The sequence below is a fragment of the Oncorhynchus mykiss genome, chromosome 5 (assembly GCF_057628025.1).
Source record: "Oncorhynchus mykiss isolate SJ-2025 chromosome 5, ASM5762802v1, whole genome shotgun sequence".
Taxonomy (NCBI): Eukaryota; Metazoa; Chordata; class Actinopteri; order Salmoniformes; family Salmonidae; genus Oncorhynchus; species Oncorhynchus mykiss.
The window spans coordinates 90,511,568-90,531,691 of NC_143026.1; the positions used below are offsets into that span (position 1 = coordinate 90,511,568).

General features: G+C 41.4%; 1 protein-coding gene and 1 non-coding gene across 2 annotated transcripts; both read left to right on the forward strand.

Annotated features, from left to right (window-relative positions):
- The first annotated feature begins 16,895 nt into the window (after positions 1-16,895).
- LOC110524836 (large ribosomal subunit protein eL36) lies at positions 16,896-20,087 on the forward strand. The gene is made up of 4 exons (XM_021604754.3): positions 16,896-16,927; positions 18,736-18,830; positions 19,395-19,529; positions 19,949-20,087. Exons 2-4 carry the CDS (start codon positions 18,738-18,740, stop codon positions 20,036-20,038), a joined length of 318 nt encoding a protein of 105 aa, XP_021460429.1. The 5' UTR covers positions 16,896-16,927; positions 18,736-18,737; the 3' UTR covers positions 20,039-20,087.
- Positions 19,124-19,253, forward strand: LOC149983621 (small nucleolar RNA SNORA63). Its single transcript, XR_016496457.1, has one exon. It is a non-coding gene; the product is annotated as a small nucleolar RNA SNORA63 (small nucleolar RNA).
- Positions 20,088-20,124: the final 37 nt, after the last annotated feature.

Sequence of the window (20,124 nt, forward strand, 5' to 3'; positions counted from 1 at the left end):
CCCTCGTGATGAAGGCAGCCAATGGCCTGCTTCTATTTTAGGATGTAAACACAGCCTAAAATGAAAACTCGAGCTGCTCTCTGTATGTGTGTGATGAGCTCCCAAAGACTGAAATAACAGAAATATCTGCTTTTGAGTGCACTTAAAGCTTTTTTTTCTCCGAGCAACAGCGTGTGCGTTTGTAGCTATGAACAGCTGACAGAAGGTTAGTTAAGTTTTAGTTCTTTTTTTTAATTAATCAGATATGAACTAATGGACGATGCCAGAAGTAGAGATGGAGCTTGAATCTGATGGAGGTGGAAATAAGGAGGCATGGACTTTTGTCTAAAAGAATGGTACAAAAAAAAGGATAATTGACGTGGGAAAAGAAAACACATCTATAAGCCTATAGTATCTGGTAGGGGTTAGTTTGTTAGGCCTCACTCGAGATGATGATAATTGTCCTGTGTCTTGTTTTGACCTACGGCCCAGGGCACCTGTCAAAAGGAGACATTTCTGTGTCGGAAGATTAAAATGCTAAATATAAAAACGCAACGTAAATAACGATGTTTTCGGTTAACAGCGCAGAAATGTAACGATGCACCTACGAAGGTTTTAACAATGAACTTAACCTTAAGAAGCTTTTGGGAAACACTCCAGTTTAGTTGAAGAATCTACTGCAGTGTTTTGTATAGGCAAACCTGTAACAGCCATAAATGGAGACAAACAATCTTTCGTTATATCCCATTATATGGTGTACAATCTGTTCACTAACTCCAACTAAGCCCATTGACAGGGCTCCCGAGTGGCCGCAGCGGTCTAAGGCACTACATCTCAGTGGAAGAGGCGTCACTGCAATACCTGGTTCGAATCCAGGCTGCATCACATCCGGCCGTGATTGGGAATCCCATAGGGTGGCGACCCAGGTTCGTCCGGGTTTGGCCGGGGTAGGCCGTCATTGTAAATAAGAATTTGTTCTTAACTGACTTGCCTAGTTAAAAACATTTTTAAATAATGTGGCTAATCTTATGTCAGTATGAATTAAATAATGAGCCCTGCCTTAGTGATTGTGTATAAGCGACGTTTAGAGGGTTCGAAGAGTGGAACGCCATCTATAGCTGGGATAGTAGAGACTCGACACCATCTCAAATCAAACACCATCTCTAATCAGTTCATATGAAAGATAGGAATTTTTTAGACAGGTCAGGCATTACTAATCTAATTCTCATCCTTACAATTGTATTAGCTTTATTTAACCCTTATTTTACCAGGTAAATTGAACTAGAACACATTCTCATTTACAGCAACGACTTGGGGAATAGGGGGGGGGGGGGGGGGGTGAATGAGCCAGTTGTAAGCTGGGGATGATTAGGTGACCGTGACGGTATTAGTGCCAGATTGGGATTTTAGCCAGGACACCGGGGTTAACAACCCTACTCTTATGATAAGTGCCATGGGATCTTTAGTGACCACAGAGAGTCAGGACACCTGTTTAACGTCCCATCCGAAAGACAGCACCCTTTACAATACTTGTGCTATAGATTTTTGTAGTCTTAAATGATTACTTGGAATAAAGATATCTAAAGCTCCCTGTCCTGGAATGACATGCTAGTGATTCAATTATCTTTGTTAGGGGCAATCAGTCGATGAATAAGAAGAAAATTGACTTATTTAAAATTGAGACGCTGCCCATGCTGTCAGATATAGTAGTTTCACTGATACAAAGATGAGTCCTCTATCTATATCTATGACCTGTTGTTCACGAGCATATCTGCCCTCTCATTGGCTAGAATGCTCCCACCTGATTTTGCCTCCTCCCTTTGACAATTTTTGGTCTGTTCCCTCATATTCATCTCTGGACCTCTTCTGCTTTTTTTCATTGTTACCCTCTCATCATCAATGGTGATTTTAGCATGTGGGGCAAACTCAAAAAAATATGTTTTTATACAGTCAGCAGAGCCACAACACTAAACAATACATTAATTGCACTACAACGGAGACAAACATGCCCACAAACTGTTAGGGCCCACAAAGCTGTCCCATCAGCAGAGGTTTCCTTTCTGCACCATGGCGTGAATCCTTACCACCACTACACCTGGCTATCAGCGGAGCCTTGTCTGGCAGCGAAACAGTTCATTCAGTCTCATTTACTGCTTTTTTAAAAACCATAGCTGATATGGCAGACTTGCTTCAACAAATGTGGTTAATACTGACTCCTTGTGGAGTTGTGTAAGTTGAAAAGAACCACATTCTCCTTCAATAATAAAGTAAAAATAAACATTATTACATTTATGTTCAGTACATGTATGCGTATTCTTATATCATTAACACTTATCTCAAAGTATAAGCAAGTGCAAGCAAACGAGGTAGGCCTATTTGTTCAGCACTTTCAAAATGGACACCACCAGACATTGATGTAAGTTCAGATAAATTCAGCAAGATGTTGAGGCCTTAACTTTACACTTCTTTAAGCCGCGCGAGAGGGAGAGAGAGAGAGAGAGAGGGTGAGAGAGAGAGAAAGAGAGAGAGAGAGGGTGAGAGAGAGAGAGAGAGAGAGGGTGAGAGAGAGAGAGAGAGAGAGAGAGAGGGGGAGAGCGAGAGAGAGGGGGAGAGAGAGAGAGAGAGAGAGAGAGAGAGAGAGAGAGAGAGAGAGAGAGAGAGAGAGAGAGAGAGGGAGAGAGAGAGAGAGAGAGAGAGGGAGAGAGGGAGAGAGAGAGAGAGAGAGAGAGAAGGAGAGAGGGAGAGAGAGAGAGAGAGAGAAGGAGAGAGGGAGAGAGAGAGATAGAGAGAAGGAGAGAAGGAGAGAGGGAGAGCGAGAGAGAAGGAGAGAGGGAGAGAGAGACACTCGGTTATCCTACCATTTTAAGTATTTTATTCGGCCTATGTGGTCTAAAAATAAATGAAAATACAATCCTGAGGATCCACTTCTATATAAAATATACCGACACACAGACCGCAACAACAAACAAAAAAAGAACTCGTGCAATATTAACTGGAATTACATGGGTCTAGTACTGAACTTTTTAGGCGAAAACAGCTATGTGAATGGGAAGAGACTGTCGCTGGTAAACATGGTTACAGACCCAACATCACACACTCCTCCTTGTCAAGAAAAGCACATGAGCTAATTATAACACACAAAGTAAGAAAAATAATGAAATCATACCAACATTGCCTGAAATGATGAATAAGATAGACCTATATAAGCAATAGGCCTATAACAATTGAGATGCACAAACTATGGCATAAGGAAACGATGAGCGGATGAGAGGCAATCCGTAATTTCGATCAAGACATTAATGAGCGAGCTAAAATGGACATTGTCAGTATAAGTATTTGTTCAGCACTTTTGAAATGTAAAGCGACAGAATTCAGAATATGGGCCGTTCTAACAAGTCAAAACCATAGGATAAATAAAGGGGGCATATAAGCAGACAAAGAAAGTTCTTACAATATTCGATGATGACATTTCTCTAAAACAGGCTATAGGCTACATGTGCACCACCAAGTCAGAACAGTAGGCAAAATTCTGAGGGGGAAAGGGACCACGGGCCTGCGGGCCTCTTGCCTAAGCACTCCCTAGGTGCCTTCCCCTTCCCCCCTGGGAACAAATGAAAACATGATAACAAACAATTTCAATAATCAAAACAGTGAGTCCTAATGACACATACCAGACATAACCAATCAGCTCCCTCAGCAACAACTGACATATTATATACCAAATCTCTTTCTGAGAAACCACCAACACTATATAACCCTTAGCTCCATGAAAAACAACCAACACAGCTCTCAGCAATTACATTCTCTATATCACAATCAATCTTTCTGCATTCTCCTCCCAGCAATGATCTCTCTCCTAAACAACAGAACACGGGCTTTTATAACTAGAGAAGGAGTCTACTGGGATACAGCTGTAACTTGACGAGGGGGGGGGGGGGGGGGGGGCTCCAATTAGCCGTGGAGTCGACCAATCAGCTGCTTGGGGGATTTCAGGAAGCCATCTCCTGAAACACACACTCAAATACACAAACTACAACACAGAAACGGGGGAATGTAACACTGTGGCCAATGACATTGAGCCCTCTTAGATGGGCACTTCTAATATAAATCTATGGCAGCATCCAAAGGGGATTGAACTGCCTAGCTCCCTGTAGATTCTGCGGTGAGGTAGTGTCCCCATGAGTGACAGAACTGTCATGGCTGTTGAAAGGAGTGGACCAAGGTGCAGCGTCGTGAGCGTACATTTTCTTTATTAATCCAAATGACGCCAAACAAAACAATAAACACCACAAAAACAAACCGTGACGCTCACAAGCAAAGTGCTCTAAACAGAGTCAACCTCCCACAAACGCAGGTGGGGAAAAGGGTACCTAAGTATGGTTCCCAATCAGAGACAACGATAGACGGCTGTCCCTGATTACCACATTTCGGTAATCCAACCAGCTGAAAATATGCATTGGTACTTAAAGAATATGATGACAGATCAGTTGTCATCTGAGACATTATTACTAATGATAGGATGACATAAACTGTATCTTGGAAAGTCTACACATTACAGTTATCAGATTCACATGGAATTGTTGTGCAATTTAAATGTTTAAATATGAAACTATTTGTGAAAAGATTAAATGTAATTTTAGCTTCCAAATGAGAGAATTGGGCTTTCATGAGTGAACTATGCTCAACTCAGTGGCCCTGCCCATGTGAACAGACATTGGTTATAAACTATGAAACACGCCCTTCTCTCCCCTCCTATATATAAAGCCCTTGACGGAAATGTAACTTTCTGTTCCGAGGACGTTAGGGCGACAGTCCTACTTTAAAAGGGCTCAGATACTAAGCTGTTCCAAGGATGTGTGGACTTGAGGTCCCTACGTTGAAAGGACAAAGACCACCTACAGAACTAATTAGCATCGAATTTCAATGTGAAGGTGACGACCTACATGCCGGAAGGATGAATTTCGACTATACCAGCCATAATATAGCATGAGCATATAACTTGGCAACTTTTAACTCTTATTCACTCCAGAAGTGATACTTCCTAGCCGTTGAGATAGCAGCAGTCGCTCAACATAGGCTAGGAGAGGACGGACAGCGTACCCATTCTACCACGCTCCAGTTCACCCCTAGACATTCTTCAGAGGACCAGAGATCCATAAAGGACAACCCAGCCTCCCATCTACTGAAGCGCAGCTCAGAGTAAATATTTATTGCATTCTCCTTTTTCAAATGGGCGGTTATTTAGAATGCAATAGATTCTGTATTTACGATAGCGTAGCTTCTGCCTTTGTTCCTCAGTCTTCCCGCTCTTTCACTCAAACCCAACCCCTTCTCTTTGTGAAACCAGCCGTCGTATCTATTCCGTCCACCAGGGACGTTTTCTTTCTGACATAATTTGTAATCAATGCATGATCCATTCTGTGTGATGATTTAGGTATTTAGTCAATAAATAACGAAACCACATTTTGTATTGCTGATTCAACTTGTTAGCCAGAGTTCCTGAAGATAACCAAGAATTTACAACTTTCAGATGAGACTTAACAAGGTGACGATTAAATATTGACTGATATTGAAATAAAAGATGACTAGGTCTTTAAGAGAATATTTGAAAGATAACAGCTCTATAAACATTATTTTGTGGTGCCCCGAATTTCTAGTTAATTATTTACCTGATTAGCTCAATCAGGTAATATTAATTACAGAGAAATGATTTTATTGAATAGCATGTCAAATCACTTAATCCGGCATAGCCAAAGACACAACTCTGGCTAAAATGCTTGCTTGCTAGCCTAGCTTCCTTTCATGGGACAACCATGAGGTTAACATAAGAATACTACTTCTAGCTTCCTTTGGCATCCATGAATACACAAGTTCATCGGACACTGGGGAAGTAGATAAACGGCCTCATTGCCAAAATCCCGAAGTATCCTTTTAATAGATTATATTTTATAAATAATGTTTTGATGTTGCATTTAACTGCCGTTATCAAGGTAATTTCCTTAGTAGGTGACCTAATTTCCTTAGAGGTTAGTATGTGAGAGAAGTCGGAGCTCAGGGATGATCGACAAGTTTCCCACTAGGAATTACCAGAGGTGGGACTAAGTCACTATTATTCGAGTCACAAGGTTCAAGTCTTATGTCGAGTGCAAAGTAGAACGGGTCGAGTCTCGAGCCGAGTCCAAGTCATGCATTCTAAGTCCAAGCAGAGAGGAAGAGAGAGGCCCAACTCAGAGGAAAATCTGTCTCCCTCCAAGAGGTGGTGTTTTTTTGTATGGAGGTCAATGAGAGTGTTGAATTTGGTCAATAAAACAATTAATGGCTTATTTGCTACGTGAGGTTTACTTGATCTAATAGAAGTTTTGAAATGCTTAAGTTGTCACGAGTGTACTGATATAAGTATCACACGTGACATACCGGCAACTTTGAGAAAAAACACTTTATAGAGGAGTTGTCTCGAGATGGTTATGCATATTCTTGACATGAGGCTAGTAGCATAGCCTCTCTCTCCATTGAATACAGGCAGTTGACATCAACAACCCAATCCAAAGAAAGGATCGGCGGGAGCTAGACCGCTTTGTGGACAACGACTCCCATTGTTAGGGTGTAGAGACGCATCTTGTCAGTATATCCATAATCTTTGGTGCAAGTCAAGTCACAAGCTTTTTCAAGTCAATTAAACTAAAATCTATACATGCAATGACTTGTTCAACTACAAATATTTGTCGATTGATTGAGGCTACCAGACAACCATTTTCATTATTTTGTCTACATAATTAGGCCTATGTAATAATTCATTTGAACAAATTCCAAAAGCAAGCTTCATAAGTAAATTATTCATTTTATGCAATTTCATACCAAAATAACAGTTTTTTTTTGTTGGGAGCTTGCATATTTATGGCAATCCTCTCTATGTACAATTTGACATTTGCTCTGCACCCCATCCTATATTACAGAAGTCCAGAGGACATACTGTGCCTTCAGAAAGTATTCGCACTCTTTGACTTTTTCACGTTGTTGTTGTGTTACAAGCCTGAATTTAAAAATGTATTACATTAAGCTATTCTCGGCCTTGTCTCAGGATGATAAGTTGGTGGTTGAAGATATCCTTCTAGTGGTGTGGGGGCTGTGCTTTGGTAAAGTGGGTGGGGTTATATCCTGCCCGTTTGGCCCTATCCGGGGGTATCGTCGGAGGGGGCCACAGTGTCTCCAGACCCCTCCTGTCTCAGCCTCCAGTATTTATGCTGCAATAGTTTATGTGTTGGGGGGCTAGGGTCAGTCTGTTATATCTGGAGTATTTCTCCTGTCTTATCTGGTGTCCTGTGTGAATGTAAGTACTCTCTCTCTGTCTCTGCTCTCCTTTGTCTCTCTCTCGTTTGTCTCTCTCTCTCTCTCTCTCTCTGTCTCTCTGTCTCTCTCTCTCTCTCTCTGTATCTCTCTCTCTCTCTCTCTCTCTCTCTCTCTCTCTCTCTCTCTCTCTCATCCCTAGGACCATGCCTCAGGACTACCTGGCCTGATGACTCCTTGCTGTCCCCAGTCCACCTGCTGCTCCAGTTTCAACTGTTCTGCCTGCGGCTATGGAACCCTGACCTGTTCACTAGACGTGCTACCTGTCCCAGACCTGCTGTTTTCATCTCTCTAGAGACAGCAGGAGAGATAGAGATACTCTGAATCATCGGCTATGAAAAGCCAACTGACATTTACTCCTGAGGTGCTGACCTGTTGCATTCTCTACAACCACTGTAATTATTATTATCTGACCCTGCTGGTCATCTATAAACATTTGAACATCTTGGCCATCTTCTGTTATAATCTCCACCAGGCACAGACATAAGAGGACTGTCCACCCCTCATAGCCTGGTTCCTCTCTAGGTTTCTTCCTAGGTTCCAGACTTTCTAGGGAGTTTTTCCTAGCCACCGTGCTTCTACACCTGCATTGCTTGCTGTTTGGGGTTTTAGGCCGTGTTTCTGTACAGCACTGTGACATCAGCTGATTTAAGAAGGGCTTTATAAATACATTTGATTGATTGAGTTTGTGACTGGCTCACACACACACACACACACACACACACACACACACACACAACTCCATAATGTCAAAGAAATAAAACATGAAATGCTGAGATGTCTTGAGTCAATAAGTATTCAACCCCTTTGTTATGACAAGCCTAAGTAAGTCACATAATAAGTTGCAAGGACTCACTCAGCATGCAATAACAATGTTTAACATTATTTTTTTAAAGACTACCTCATCTCTGTACCCATACAATTATATGTAAGGTCCCTCAGTTGAGCAATGAATTTCAAACACAGATTCAAACACAAAGACCAGGGAGGTTTTCCAATGCCTCGCAAAGAAGAGCACCTATTGGTAAAAGGACAAATGTTCTAAAAGCAGACACTGAACATCCCTTTGAGCATGGTAAAGTTATTAATTAAACTTTGGATGATGTATCAACATACCCAGTCACTGCAAAGATACAGCCTCCTTCCTAACCCATTTACCGGAGAGGAAGGAAACCGCTCAGATAGGCCAATGGGGACTTTAAAACAGTTACAGAGTGACAGGAGAAAACTGACGATGGATCAACAACATTGTAGTTACTCCACAGTACTAACCTAATTGACAGAGTGAAAAGAAGGTAGCCTGTACAGAATACAAATATTCAAAAATGTGCTTCCTGTCTAAAGTAATACTTCAAAAAAATGTGGGAAAGCAATTCACTTTTTGTCCTGACTACAAAGTGTTGTATTGTATTTGCCCCAAACATATTACTGAGTACCACTTTACAAGCATAGTGGTGTCTACATCATGTTATGGGTATGCTTGTAATCATTAAGGACTGGGGAGTTTTTCAGGATAAAAATAAACAAAATGGAGCTAAGCACAGTCAAAAATCCTAGAGGAAAACCTGGTTCAGTCTGCCTTCCACCAGACACTGGGAGATTAATTCACCTTTCAGCAGGACAATAACCTAAAACACAAGGCCAAATATACACTGGAGTTGCTTACCAAGAAGACAGGTAATGTTCCTGAGTGGCTGAGTTACAGTTTTGAATGAAATCTTCTTAAAAATCTATCGCAAGACCTGAAAATGGTTGTCCAGCAATGATCAACAACCAATTTGACAGAACTTTAAGAATTTTCAAAAGAATAAATGGGAAAATGTTGCACGATCCAGATGTGGAAACTCTTAGGCCGTGTCTTGATTTGACAGTTCATGCAGCTTTAATACTCTGATCATAGAGTTTTGATCATGGAATTCCGAACTCATCATGCAGCTACACCTACATTTAAAATGTGTCTACCGTGTCCACAGTGTGTCCGGAATCCATTTTCCTATGCTACATTCAAATGCCAGTATGCTTTTCTACAAACAGGGGAATAGGGTAAATATGATAAAACAACAACTGATGACAGTAGCTAACTACTGTAGATAACTAGCCAGCTAACCGCTGTAGCTAGCCAGCAAACTAGCAAACTAGCAAACAGCTAAAGGAATTGCAAACGGGTTGCAAAGAAATATATTTTATAAATATTAGCTAGCTAGCGTTGAGGACAGCAAACACATTCCTCACATGCTAAGAACGTATTTCCTCCAACATTATAATGAAAAGGTGCCTCTTGTTCCCATATCACACGCTTTCTAGAGAGCGCTGATGAACTTGCCCACTGTATGCGCTTTCCGTAACCTGATTGTGTCCAGACTGAGGAGAAATCCACACACAATTAATCACTGACCACTTACTGAAGAGGTCAGCCAGATCGGAACATAATCAGACCACAAAGCGAATTTTAATGTGTCTAGATCCGTCTCTGATAACAGAAGTCACATGTCAGTGTGAAGTGGAGACATACATTTGTATTTTTTTTTACAAAATGTTAATGTTTCTTCCACTTTGACAGAGTATTTTGTGAAGATCAATGACAAAAAAATACAATTCAATCCATTTTAAATCACACTTTGTAACACATGAGTGTAAATACTTTCTGAAGGCACTATGATTTTTTAATTTTTTATAGTTCCCTTATGTTGAGATCCCGACTTCTCGTGATAATGACAAAAGTTTGGTCGAGATCACAAGATAATCAAAAAAGTACCACTCGTCATCCATTGATTTGTTCAGATGCACGCTAACCACTTTATCAAGGAGCCCTGCAGCGGCGTCAATATTTAAGCACTGAACAACGCTCGACATGCAGCACTGTCTCCCAAGACTACAGGCAATCGCATTACAAGGAACAAGGCTAGTCTTGTGAGCCAGCTAGTTAGCTAGGTAGTCTTGTTAGCTAGCTAGCAACCTAGCCTGTTAGCTATACTGATTGTTAACTTGCATAACTGATATACAGTGCCTTGCGAAAGTATTCGGCCCCCTTGAACTTTGCGACCTTTTGCCACATTTCAGGCTTCAAACATAAAGATATAAAACTTTATTTTTTTGTGAAGAATCAACAACAAGTGGGACACAATCATGAAGTGGAACAACATTTATTGGATATTTCAAACTTTTTTAACAAATCAAAAACTGAAAAATTGGGCGTGCAAAATTATTCAGCCCCTTTACTTTCAGTGCAGCAAACTCTCTCCAGAAGTTCAGTGAGGATCTCTGAATGATCCAATGTTGACCTAAATGACTAATGATGATAAATACAATCCACCTGTGTGTAATCAAGTCTCCGTATAAATGCACCTGCACTGTGATAGTCTCAGAGGTCCGTTAAAAGCGCAGAGAGCATCATGAAGAACAAGGAACACACCAGGCAGGTCCGAGATACTGTTGTGAAGAAGTTTAAAGCCGGATTTGGATACAAAAAGATTTCCCAAGCTTTAAACATCCCAAGGAGCACTGTGCAAGCGATAATATTGAAATGGAAGGAGTATCAGACCACTGCAAATCTACCAAGACCTGGCCGTCCCTCTAAACGTTCAGCTCATACAAGGAGAAGACTGATCAGAGATGCAGCCAAGAGGCCCATGATCACTCTGGATGAACTGCAGAGATCTACAGCTGAGGTGGGAGACTCTGTCCATAGGACAACAATCAGTCGTATATTGCACAAATCTGGCCTTTATGGAAGAGTGGCAAGAAGAAAGCCATTTCTTAAAGATATCCATAAAAAGTGTAGTTTAAAGTTTGCCACAAGCCACCTGGGAGACAGACCAAACATGTGGAAGAAGGTGTTCTGGTCAGATGAAACCAAAATTGAACTTTTTGGCAACAATGCAAAACGTTATGTTTAGCGTAAAAGCAACACCCTGAACACACCATCCCCACTGTCAAACATGGTGGTGGCAGCATCATGGTTTGGGCCTGCTTTTCTTCAGCAGGGATAGGGAAGATGGTTAAAATTGATGGGAAGATGGATGGAGCCAAATACAGGACCATTCTGGAAGAAAACCTGATGGAGTCTGCAAAAGACCTGAGACTGGGACGGAGATTTGTCTTCCAACAAGACAATGATCCAAAACATAAAGCAAAATCTACAATGGAATGGTTCAAAAATAAACATATCCAGGTGTTAGAATGGCCAAGTCAAAGTCCAGACCTAAATCCAATCGAGAATCTGTGGAAAGAACTGAAAACTGCTGTTCACAAATGCTCTCCATCCAACCTCACTGAGCTCGAGCTGTTTTGCAAGGAGGAATGGGAAAAAATGTCAGTCTCTCGATGTGCAAAACTGATAGAGACATACCCCAAGCGACTTACAGCTGTAATCGCAGCAAAAGGTGGCGCTACAAAGTATTAACTTAAGGGGGCTGAATAATTTTGCACGCCCAATTTTTCAGTTTTTGATTTGTTAAAAAAGTTTGAAATATCCAATAAATGTCGTTCCACTTCATGATTGTGTCCCACTTGTTGTTGATTCTTCACAAAAAAATACAGTTTTATATCTTTATGTTTGAAGCCTGAAATGTGGCAAAAGGTTGCAAAGTTCAAGGGGGCCGAATACTTTCGCAAGGCACTGTATGTATAATTAAGGGAGACTTCATGTTTTGTGGATATTATTACATTATTATTATTATTATTACATTTACAGTGGGTGAGCTCCATTCGACAGGCTGATCAGATTCAATTTCAGACACAGTGAATTCTATAACGTTGTCATTGATGAGAATGAATCTAAAAATCTATTGACATTCAGAATAGACTTGGGTTGTGCCGTGGCGGAGCTCTTTGTGGGCTATACTCAGCCTTGTCTCAGGTTGAAGATATCCCTCTAGTGGTGTGGGGGCTGTGCTTTGGCAAAGTGGGTGGGGTTATATCCTTCCTCTTTGGCCCTGTCCGGGGGTGTCCTCGGATGGGGCCACAGTGTCTCCTGACCCCTCCTGTCTCAACCTCCAGTATTTATGCTGCAGTAGTTTATGTGTCGGGGGGCTAGGGTCAGTTTGTTATATCCGGAGTACTTCTCCTGTCCTATTCGGTGTCCTGTGTGAATTTAAGTGTGCTCTCTTTAATTCTCTCTTTCTCTCTTTCTTTCTCTCTCTGAGGACCTGAGCCCTAGGACCATGACTCAGGACTACCTGACACGATGACTCCTTGCTGTCCCCAGTCCACCTGGCCGTGCTGCTGCTCCAGTTTCAACTGTTCTGCCTTATTATTATTGGACCATGCTGGTCATTTATGAACATTTGAACAACTTGGCCATGTTCTGTTATAATCTCCACCCGCACAGCCAGAAGAGGACTGGCCACCCCACATAGCCTGGTTCCTCTCTAGGTTTTGGCCTTTCTAGGGAGTTTTTCCTAGCCACCGTGCTTCTACACCTGCATTGCTTGCTGTTTGGGGTTTTAGGCTGGGTTTCTGTACAGCACTTTGAGATATCAGCTGATGTACGAAGGGCTATATAAATAAATTTGATTTTGATTTGATTTGATTTGTTTAGACATCTAGCCTGTATTGTAGTTGCATGACCAGAGACAAATCTTTAAAAAAGGTACAGTATTTGATTTGGAGTGGTACAGTATTGATTTGGAGTGGTACAGTATTGATTTGGAGTGGTACAGTATTGATTTGGAGTGGTACAGTGTTGATTTGGAGTGGTACAGTGTTGATTTGGAGTGGTACAGTATTGATTTGGAGTGGTACAGTATTGATTTGGAGTGGTACAGTGTTGATTTGGAGTGGTACAGTATTGATTTGGAGTGGTACAGTGTTGATTTGGAGTGGTACAGTGTTGATTTGGAGTGGTACAGTATTGATTTGGAGTGGTACAGTATTGATTTGGAGTGGTACAGTATTGATTTGGAGTGGTACAATGTTGATTTGGAGTGGTACAGTGTTGATTTGGAGTGGTACAGTATTGATTTGGAGTGGTACAGTATTGATTTGGAGTGGTACAGTGTTGATTTGGAGTGGTACAGTATTGATTTGGAGTGGTACAGTATTGATTTGGAGTGGTACAGTGTTGATTTGGAGTGGTACAGTGTTGATTTAAAGGATCCTTCCAACTAGATGGCAAGTGATAAAAATCCTAAATTATCAATTAAAAGCTTATGGAAAGTCTGCACTTCTCTTCATGTGAAAACGACAGTTTATTTATTATTCTACAGCTGTAAAGTCAATCAAATCAAACTTTATATAGCACATTTCTTACAACAAATGCATTTTCAAGATGTTCAAAGTCATGCATATGGCATATAGCACCTTCCTGTTGGCAGGTCTCTATAGGTGACCAGGGGATTTTCTCAACAACACGTGAATTTGCCTCCATGGAGCTCATCAGTGTAGCCTATTTTGGCGGTTCACCATATCATCCATACGGATGTGGAATGCGAGTGGAGGAAGCCAACCGTATCCACAACCAGGTACAGTCAGTGGAGGACCTGTACCCGGCCGAAGACACCAACCCTCTGTCCCGAGAGCCCTCAGAGGAGGTTAAGGAACCGTCTCTGGGGCAGGTTCAGCAGAATGGCATGTCTCCTTGAACCTGAGCCAGAACTGCTACCCTCAGTCATTCCTATTTGTACCAGACATTGTTAATGGGGTATGCAGGTATCCTGACTGCCGTGGCGCTGTCAGTGGAGCAGCACGATGCTAAAAGGAGAGCAACAGTTGGGCGGCGCACCAACCCTCAACTGGCACACAACGAGGAGAGGGAGGTTGACGCACAGCAATGATGTAGACAGCAGTTAGGATCAAGCGCGTTACTCTGTTGCAGGTTAAAAGGGTCTTTAGATCACAGTCGTTGGATGGAGTGTTATCTGTAAAGTTTGGGCACAGAAAACGAAGAGGATTGGCATCAAGGCATTCAATATGGTTACAGGGATGGATGTGCAGGATTTCATGGTTTTTGGTCACGGGGTCTGGGTGCCTCGCCGGTTGGTCTGGCGATTGTCCCTATGGTGCCTAAGGGACCTTAACATTGAAGAGGCAGTGAAGTCAAAGGATTTCTTTATCAAGGGAGGGTCTTAACGCCTCCGTGAAGACCATCTTTACTGGCACCAAGGTCAGCTACACATCACTGGAAGGGACACCTGCTTCTTCATTGTCGTGGACAACCAAAGCCTCCGTCTCCATCCAGCGGGACGACCTCTGACACGCTCATATTGCTCTTCCTGTCAGTACCTGTTCAGGGAAGCCAATGTTCCAAAAATATTCCACATAGTTATCTCAAACACACACACACACCTCCCAGAATAGGTCATATAACATACGTGTTTTGCTCAAAGCAGTTAACCAAGGTAATGTAGTTAAAGTTCAATCACAAAGGCTGGTCTGAAGTGCATCTCCTCACAGTTGCATTCAGTAGTACAACACAATTCACATTGCATTTTATCATGGTCACAGTGAGAATTTATATCGGTGACGTGTAAATAAATGATTACCCCCAGAATGAGAGAGAGTACATCACTTCCAGCAGATCACCTTGCTGAGGATGGCGTTGATCGTGCACTGCTTCTCATGGGGTGAGTCTGCCGTTCCGCATGTCTAAAACATGGAGAAAAGGGGACAGAGTAAAAACATAGGTGCATCTACAAATTCTGTTTTACACAATATTGTATATTTTTTTTAATATGTTACTGAGCTGTCTGTCCACAGGCTCGATGTGCTGTGGTCCCCACAACTGGGGAAAGCAGGTCCTACTAAACATACATTGAGAGGAATTTGCTGTAAAAAAAAACACACAAAAAAACAAACAGTAAATACAACTCTGTTAAAAACTAAATGTAAAAGACTCTTGCTCGGATCACGTTGGCACAAGATGTCGATGCACCGGATGATCCGACACATGCACTCCTGTTGGACTGGAAAACAAAAGAGACATTTGGTCAGTGGTATGTAGGGCCGTATCAGCATCTTTATCTGGACAAACACCACATTGTCCAAGGTGGGGTTTGTGTTATGATAGACAATGTGACAAGTGTTCCCTCAACACCCAATCGTCAAATCAAACCAAACTTAATTTGTCACATGCACCGAATACAACAAGTGTGGACCTTACCGTGAAATGCTGACTTAAAAGCCCTTAAACAACAAGTGCAGTTCAAGAAGAGTTCCAAAAATATGTACCAAATAAACTGAAGTAAAAACAATTTAAAGTAACACAATAACGAGGCTATATACAGGGTGCGGGGGTACAGGTTAGAGGTCATTTGTACATGTACATTTGAAGTCATAAGTGTACATATGCCTTAGCCAAATACATTTAAACTCAGTTTTTCACAATTCACAATTTCTCAGTTTTTCACAATTTAATCCTAATAAAAATTCCCTGTCTTAGGTCAGTTAGGATCACCATTTTATTTTAAGAATGTGAAATGTCAGAATAATAGTAGAGAGAATTACTTATTTCAGCTTGTATTTCTTTCATCACATTCCCAGTGGGTCAGAAGTTTACATACACTCAATTAGTATTTGGTAGCATTGCTTTTAAATGGTTTAACTTGGGTCAAACATTTCGGGTAACCTTCCACAATAAATTGGGTGAATTTTGGCCCATTTCTCCTGACAGAGCAGGTGTAACTGAGTCAGGTTTATAGGCCTCCTTGCTCGCACACGCTTTTTCAGTTCTGTCCACACGTTTTCTATAGGATTGAGGTCAGGGCTTTGTGATGGCCACTCCAATACCTTGACTTTGATGTCCTTAAGCAATTTTGCCACAACTTTGGAAGTATGCTTCGGGTCATTGTCCACCTTATATGAAGTAGTTCTAAATTACCCTATAGAAAAATTAATGGCGGAAAAACGATTACAACTGTGGTACTCAATACCGTAAGCTTATGTTAGAAACCAGATAAAATAGGCAAATTAATAAATCTAAAATACAAATACAAATATGAAAGATATGTATTTTTCCCCATTCAGTTTCATACTCGTGACCCCCCAGAACTTAATCCACTGTGCTAGCGCACCAGGCATGTGATTGACAGTCCAATCAGAGGGCTGAGTGTGCGTTTCACTAGCCAATCTGTGAGTTTTTGATCATATGTGACGCTACCAGTGGCTACTTGGCGCGTTGAAAACAACTGGGAACTCATGACGTCTTCAGGTTGAGAAGTCGGAGCTCTAGAAAGAGGCCCGAGTTGGAATTATGAGTTGGATGACCGTTCAAATCAACCCCCCAAATTGACCCCCCCAGTTGGTTTGTACGCACTGAAGTCTGAGATGTTTTTATTTTAATATTAAGCAAATATGATGATACATAGGCCTGTAGCCTAAACATTACAACAATATTAGTATTATGGGAATAAAATGGAAATGGACATGAATTATATTAGAATCGCTCTTCCTATCTGATTTTAAAAATGTCTGATAAGGTATATTCTAAACGATTCACTTTTGCAAAGCATTTATCTTGAAAAAAAAAAGAGACTGCTGAATCAAAATGGTCCGCACCCACAGGTGGCGCTACAGAGATTTCACTGGTGTTTTATTTTGGGAAAACCCTCATTACCCAACATCCACCGCCAAACTTTCCTTCCGGTTTGTGCGCCATTAAAGAAAGCAGGTAAGAATTTGATGAAGAATTTATATCATCTAAAATCTTTATAAAATCTTTGACATCCTTCCTTTTTTACTAATTTGAATAAAAGCAACACAATGTATACTTATTTCTTAAAGGATGCTTCCAATATTGCCGTGATAAATATACGATTTTCACGGTAAACATCAACCTAAAGTTGCTGCGCTTTACATGGCCTCTTTCCCTACACATGTGAATCAAATCGGCTTGTTATTGCTGGATCTTCGTAACGAGACTCTTTTTTTACAATGACTACAGATAATATGCATGTCCTTGACAAAGAAAAAATCTGCTTTAATGCAAACCCGTACTTCTATCGTCAGTAGTATGAGTAATTACCTAGTTGTCTACGTTTGCTAGCTAACATTGTTCACGGTTAGAGGCTAACCAGCATTCTGTCACGACCATTTTTGGCTACCTTGCTGAATCAATAGTTCTAACGTTAACACCTAAAGAAGTTCATTACATGACTGGAGTGTGGCTAGTTAAATTTACATTGCAGTTGACGACACTGCTGTGCTTTATCTTGGCCAGGTCGCAGTTGTAAATGAGAACTAGTTCTCAACTAGCCTACCTGGTTAAATAAAGGTGAAATAAAAATACAATGAGCGTTGTATGAAATCACCAGTAACGTTAGTTAGCTGGCTATCTTGCCAAGGCCACACTCGTAACACAGTTAACATTAAAATTAAATAAATACATAAATTAATGTTATTGGTCGCATACACACGTAACAATTATTGCTGGTGTAGCGAAATGCTTGTGTTCCTAGCGCCAACTGCAGTAATATCACGTTTTTAAAAGCAAAATAATGGAATAAAGAAATATTAGGATGAGCAGTGCCTGGTCCCGTGTTTCACGAGCTGGGGATTTCTCTCCCCCCCCCCCCCCCCCCCCCCCCCAAGCTTATTTATCTCCCCCCCCCCCCCAAGCTTATTTATCTCCCCCCCCCCCCAAGCTTATTTATCTCAAATAAGTGAGCACTTCTCATCCACCTGACAGGTGTGGCATATCAAGAAGCTGATTAAACAGATGCTGGGGACAATAAAAGGCCCCTCTAAAATGTGCAGTTTTGTCACACAACACAATGCCAGAGATGTCTCAGGTTGAGTTACCCGTTCAATTGGAATGCTAACTGCAGGAATGTCCTGTTTTCTACCATAAGCCGCCTCCAACAAAGAATTTGGCAGGCATAAGCTACAGACAACAAACAGAATTGCATTTTATCGATGGTAATTTGAATGCACAGAAATACTCGTGACGAGATCCTTTTTTTTTTTTTTTTTTTTTACAAATCAAATATTTAGGTATCTCACCAACATCTGTATTCAGTCATGTAAAATCCATAAATTAGGGCCTAGTGAATTTATTTAAATTGACTGATTTCCTCATGGGTCCTAACTCAGTAAAATCATTGAAATTGTTGGGAACATCGGGTTAACTGCCTTGTTCGGGGGCAGAACGACAGATTTTTACCTTGTCAGCTCAGGGATTTGATCTAGCAACCTTTTACTGGCCCAACTCTCTAACCACTAGGCTACCTGCCACCTCTAAGGTACAGGAATGATTAAACAGTTGGTTTCTGGCTAAGGGCAGGGTACCGGCCAGGGATGGCTATTTTAACAGCCTGGTGGCCTTGAGATATAATTTTTTTTAAATTCTCTGTCCCTGCTTTGATGCACCCGTACTGACACTGTAATGTAAGTTAGTTGGTCAGCAACTAGCTAGCCAGTTAGTCTCATGCTTTGAATTACATGTAACTAAACTTATATGTATATTTTCTCTCTCTACAGACATGGCTATCAGGTATCCTATGGCTGTGGGGCTTAGCAAAGGCCACCCCGTAACCAAGAATGTAACCGCACCCAAACACGGCCGTAGACGAGGGGTGAGTTAATCTGATAGAAACACGACAACCATTTCAGGTAGTGTGGTGTTGGCAGAGCCCATGTCCTCCGGTAAAGGGTCTAGGACTCTGGACACTTTGCCATAGGAGGTTGTTTTTTCTTGTCCTAGAATTGCTGGGTCAAGTCCCGCTCTGGCTCTGATTTTTATAGTTTGGGTTCTATTCCCATAGCTGCCCCGCACCTGTAGTGATGGAAAGTGGTCAGGCTTTGCTCCCCGTTATCAGATTATAGGTCAACAATTTAATTTTATCAGTGATCCAATAAACTGGTACAAAAGCAGGATAAGTTACAGTGCAGCTTGTTCAGTGCTGTTCTGTCGTTCCCCCTGCACACATCAACTAGGTTTCCTACTATCCCTGTCTGTCTGCATCCCACGACTGACAGGGACGCTTGGTTTCAGACACTTTAAAAAAAAAATAATATAAATAGTAGCTATCTGAATAAAAGCCTTTTTCCCCCTCATGGTTAACAATCTATATTTCCACCGTGACTTTAGAACCGGTTGTTTGACAAACTGTTGCTGATTTTTATTTTTTTTATTTCAGCGTCTGACCAAGCACAGCAAGTTTGTGCGTGACATGATCCGTGAGGTGTGCGGCTTCGCCCCTTACGAGAGGCGCGCCATGGAGTTGCTGAAGGTGTCCAAGGATAAGCGTGCCCTCAAGTTCATCAAGAAGAGGGTATGTAAAACTCCCCTGCTTACCAAAATGGCCGGGTGTATTGGTGGTGGTAGCATGAAGGCATTTGCTCATGTCAGATGGTTTGTTTGTGAAGCTGCTTTCTTGTGTATCAAAAACTGAACAAAACAGATTTTGTAGCACCCACATTATGTTAAACGTTTCCATCATGGAGCATATATGGAAAGATTCATCAACTATTGGATTAGACCTGTAGTTTGTCCAATGTCCAATCAGGTAATTCTCAGACAAGTTTTGCATTATGCAACTGCTATCCCTGTACATGTTGATTACTGAACTTGTCCCTGACTTACCTGTTCCAGAGACATGCTTTAGTGTTGTCATCCTGAGTATGGTAGTTTACCTGCATCGTGTGTGTTAGGTTTTCCCATTGTAATGTACCTTTTGTGTTTTCTTCCCAGATTGGCACTCACATCCGCGCCAAGAGAAAGAGGGAGGAGCTCAGCAATGTCCTGGCTGCCATGAGGAAGGCTGCTGCCAAGAAGGATTAAAGCTGTTCTTGCAAATAAATAAATATTTGTATTCCAAAACAACAACAAAGTATATTCTTTCATTGTTTCTCATTTTAGAATGATGG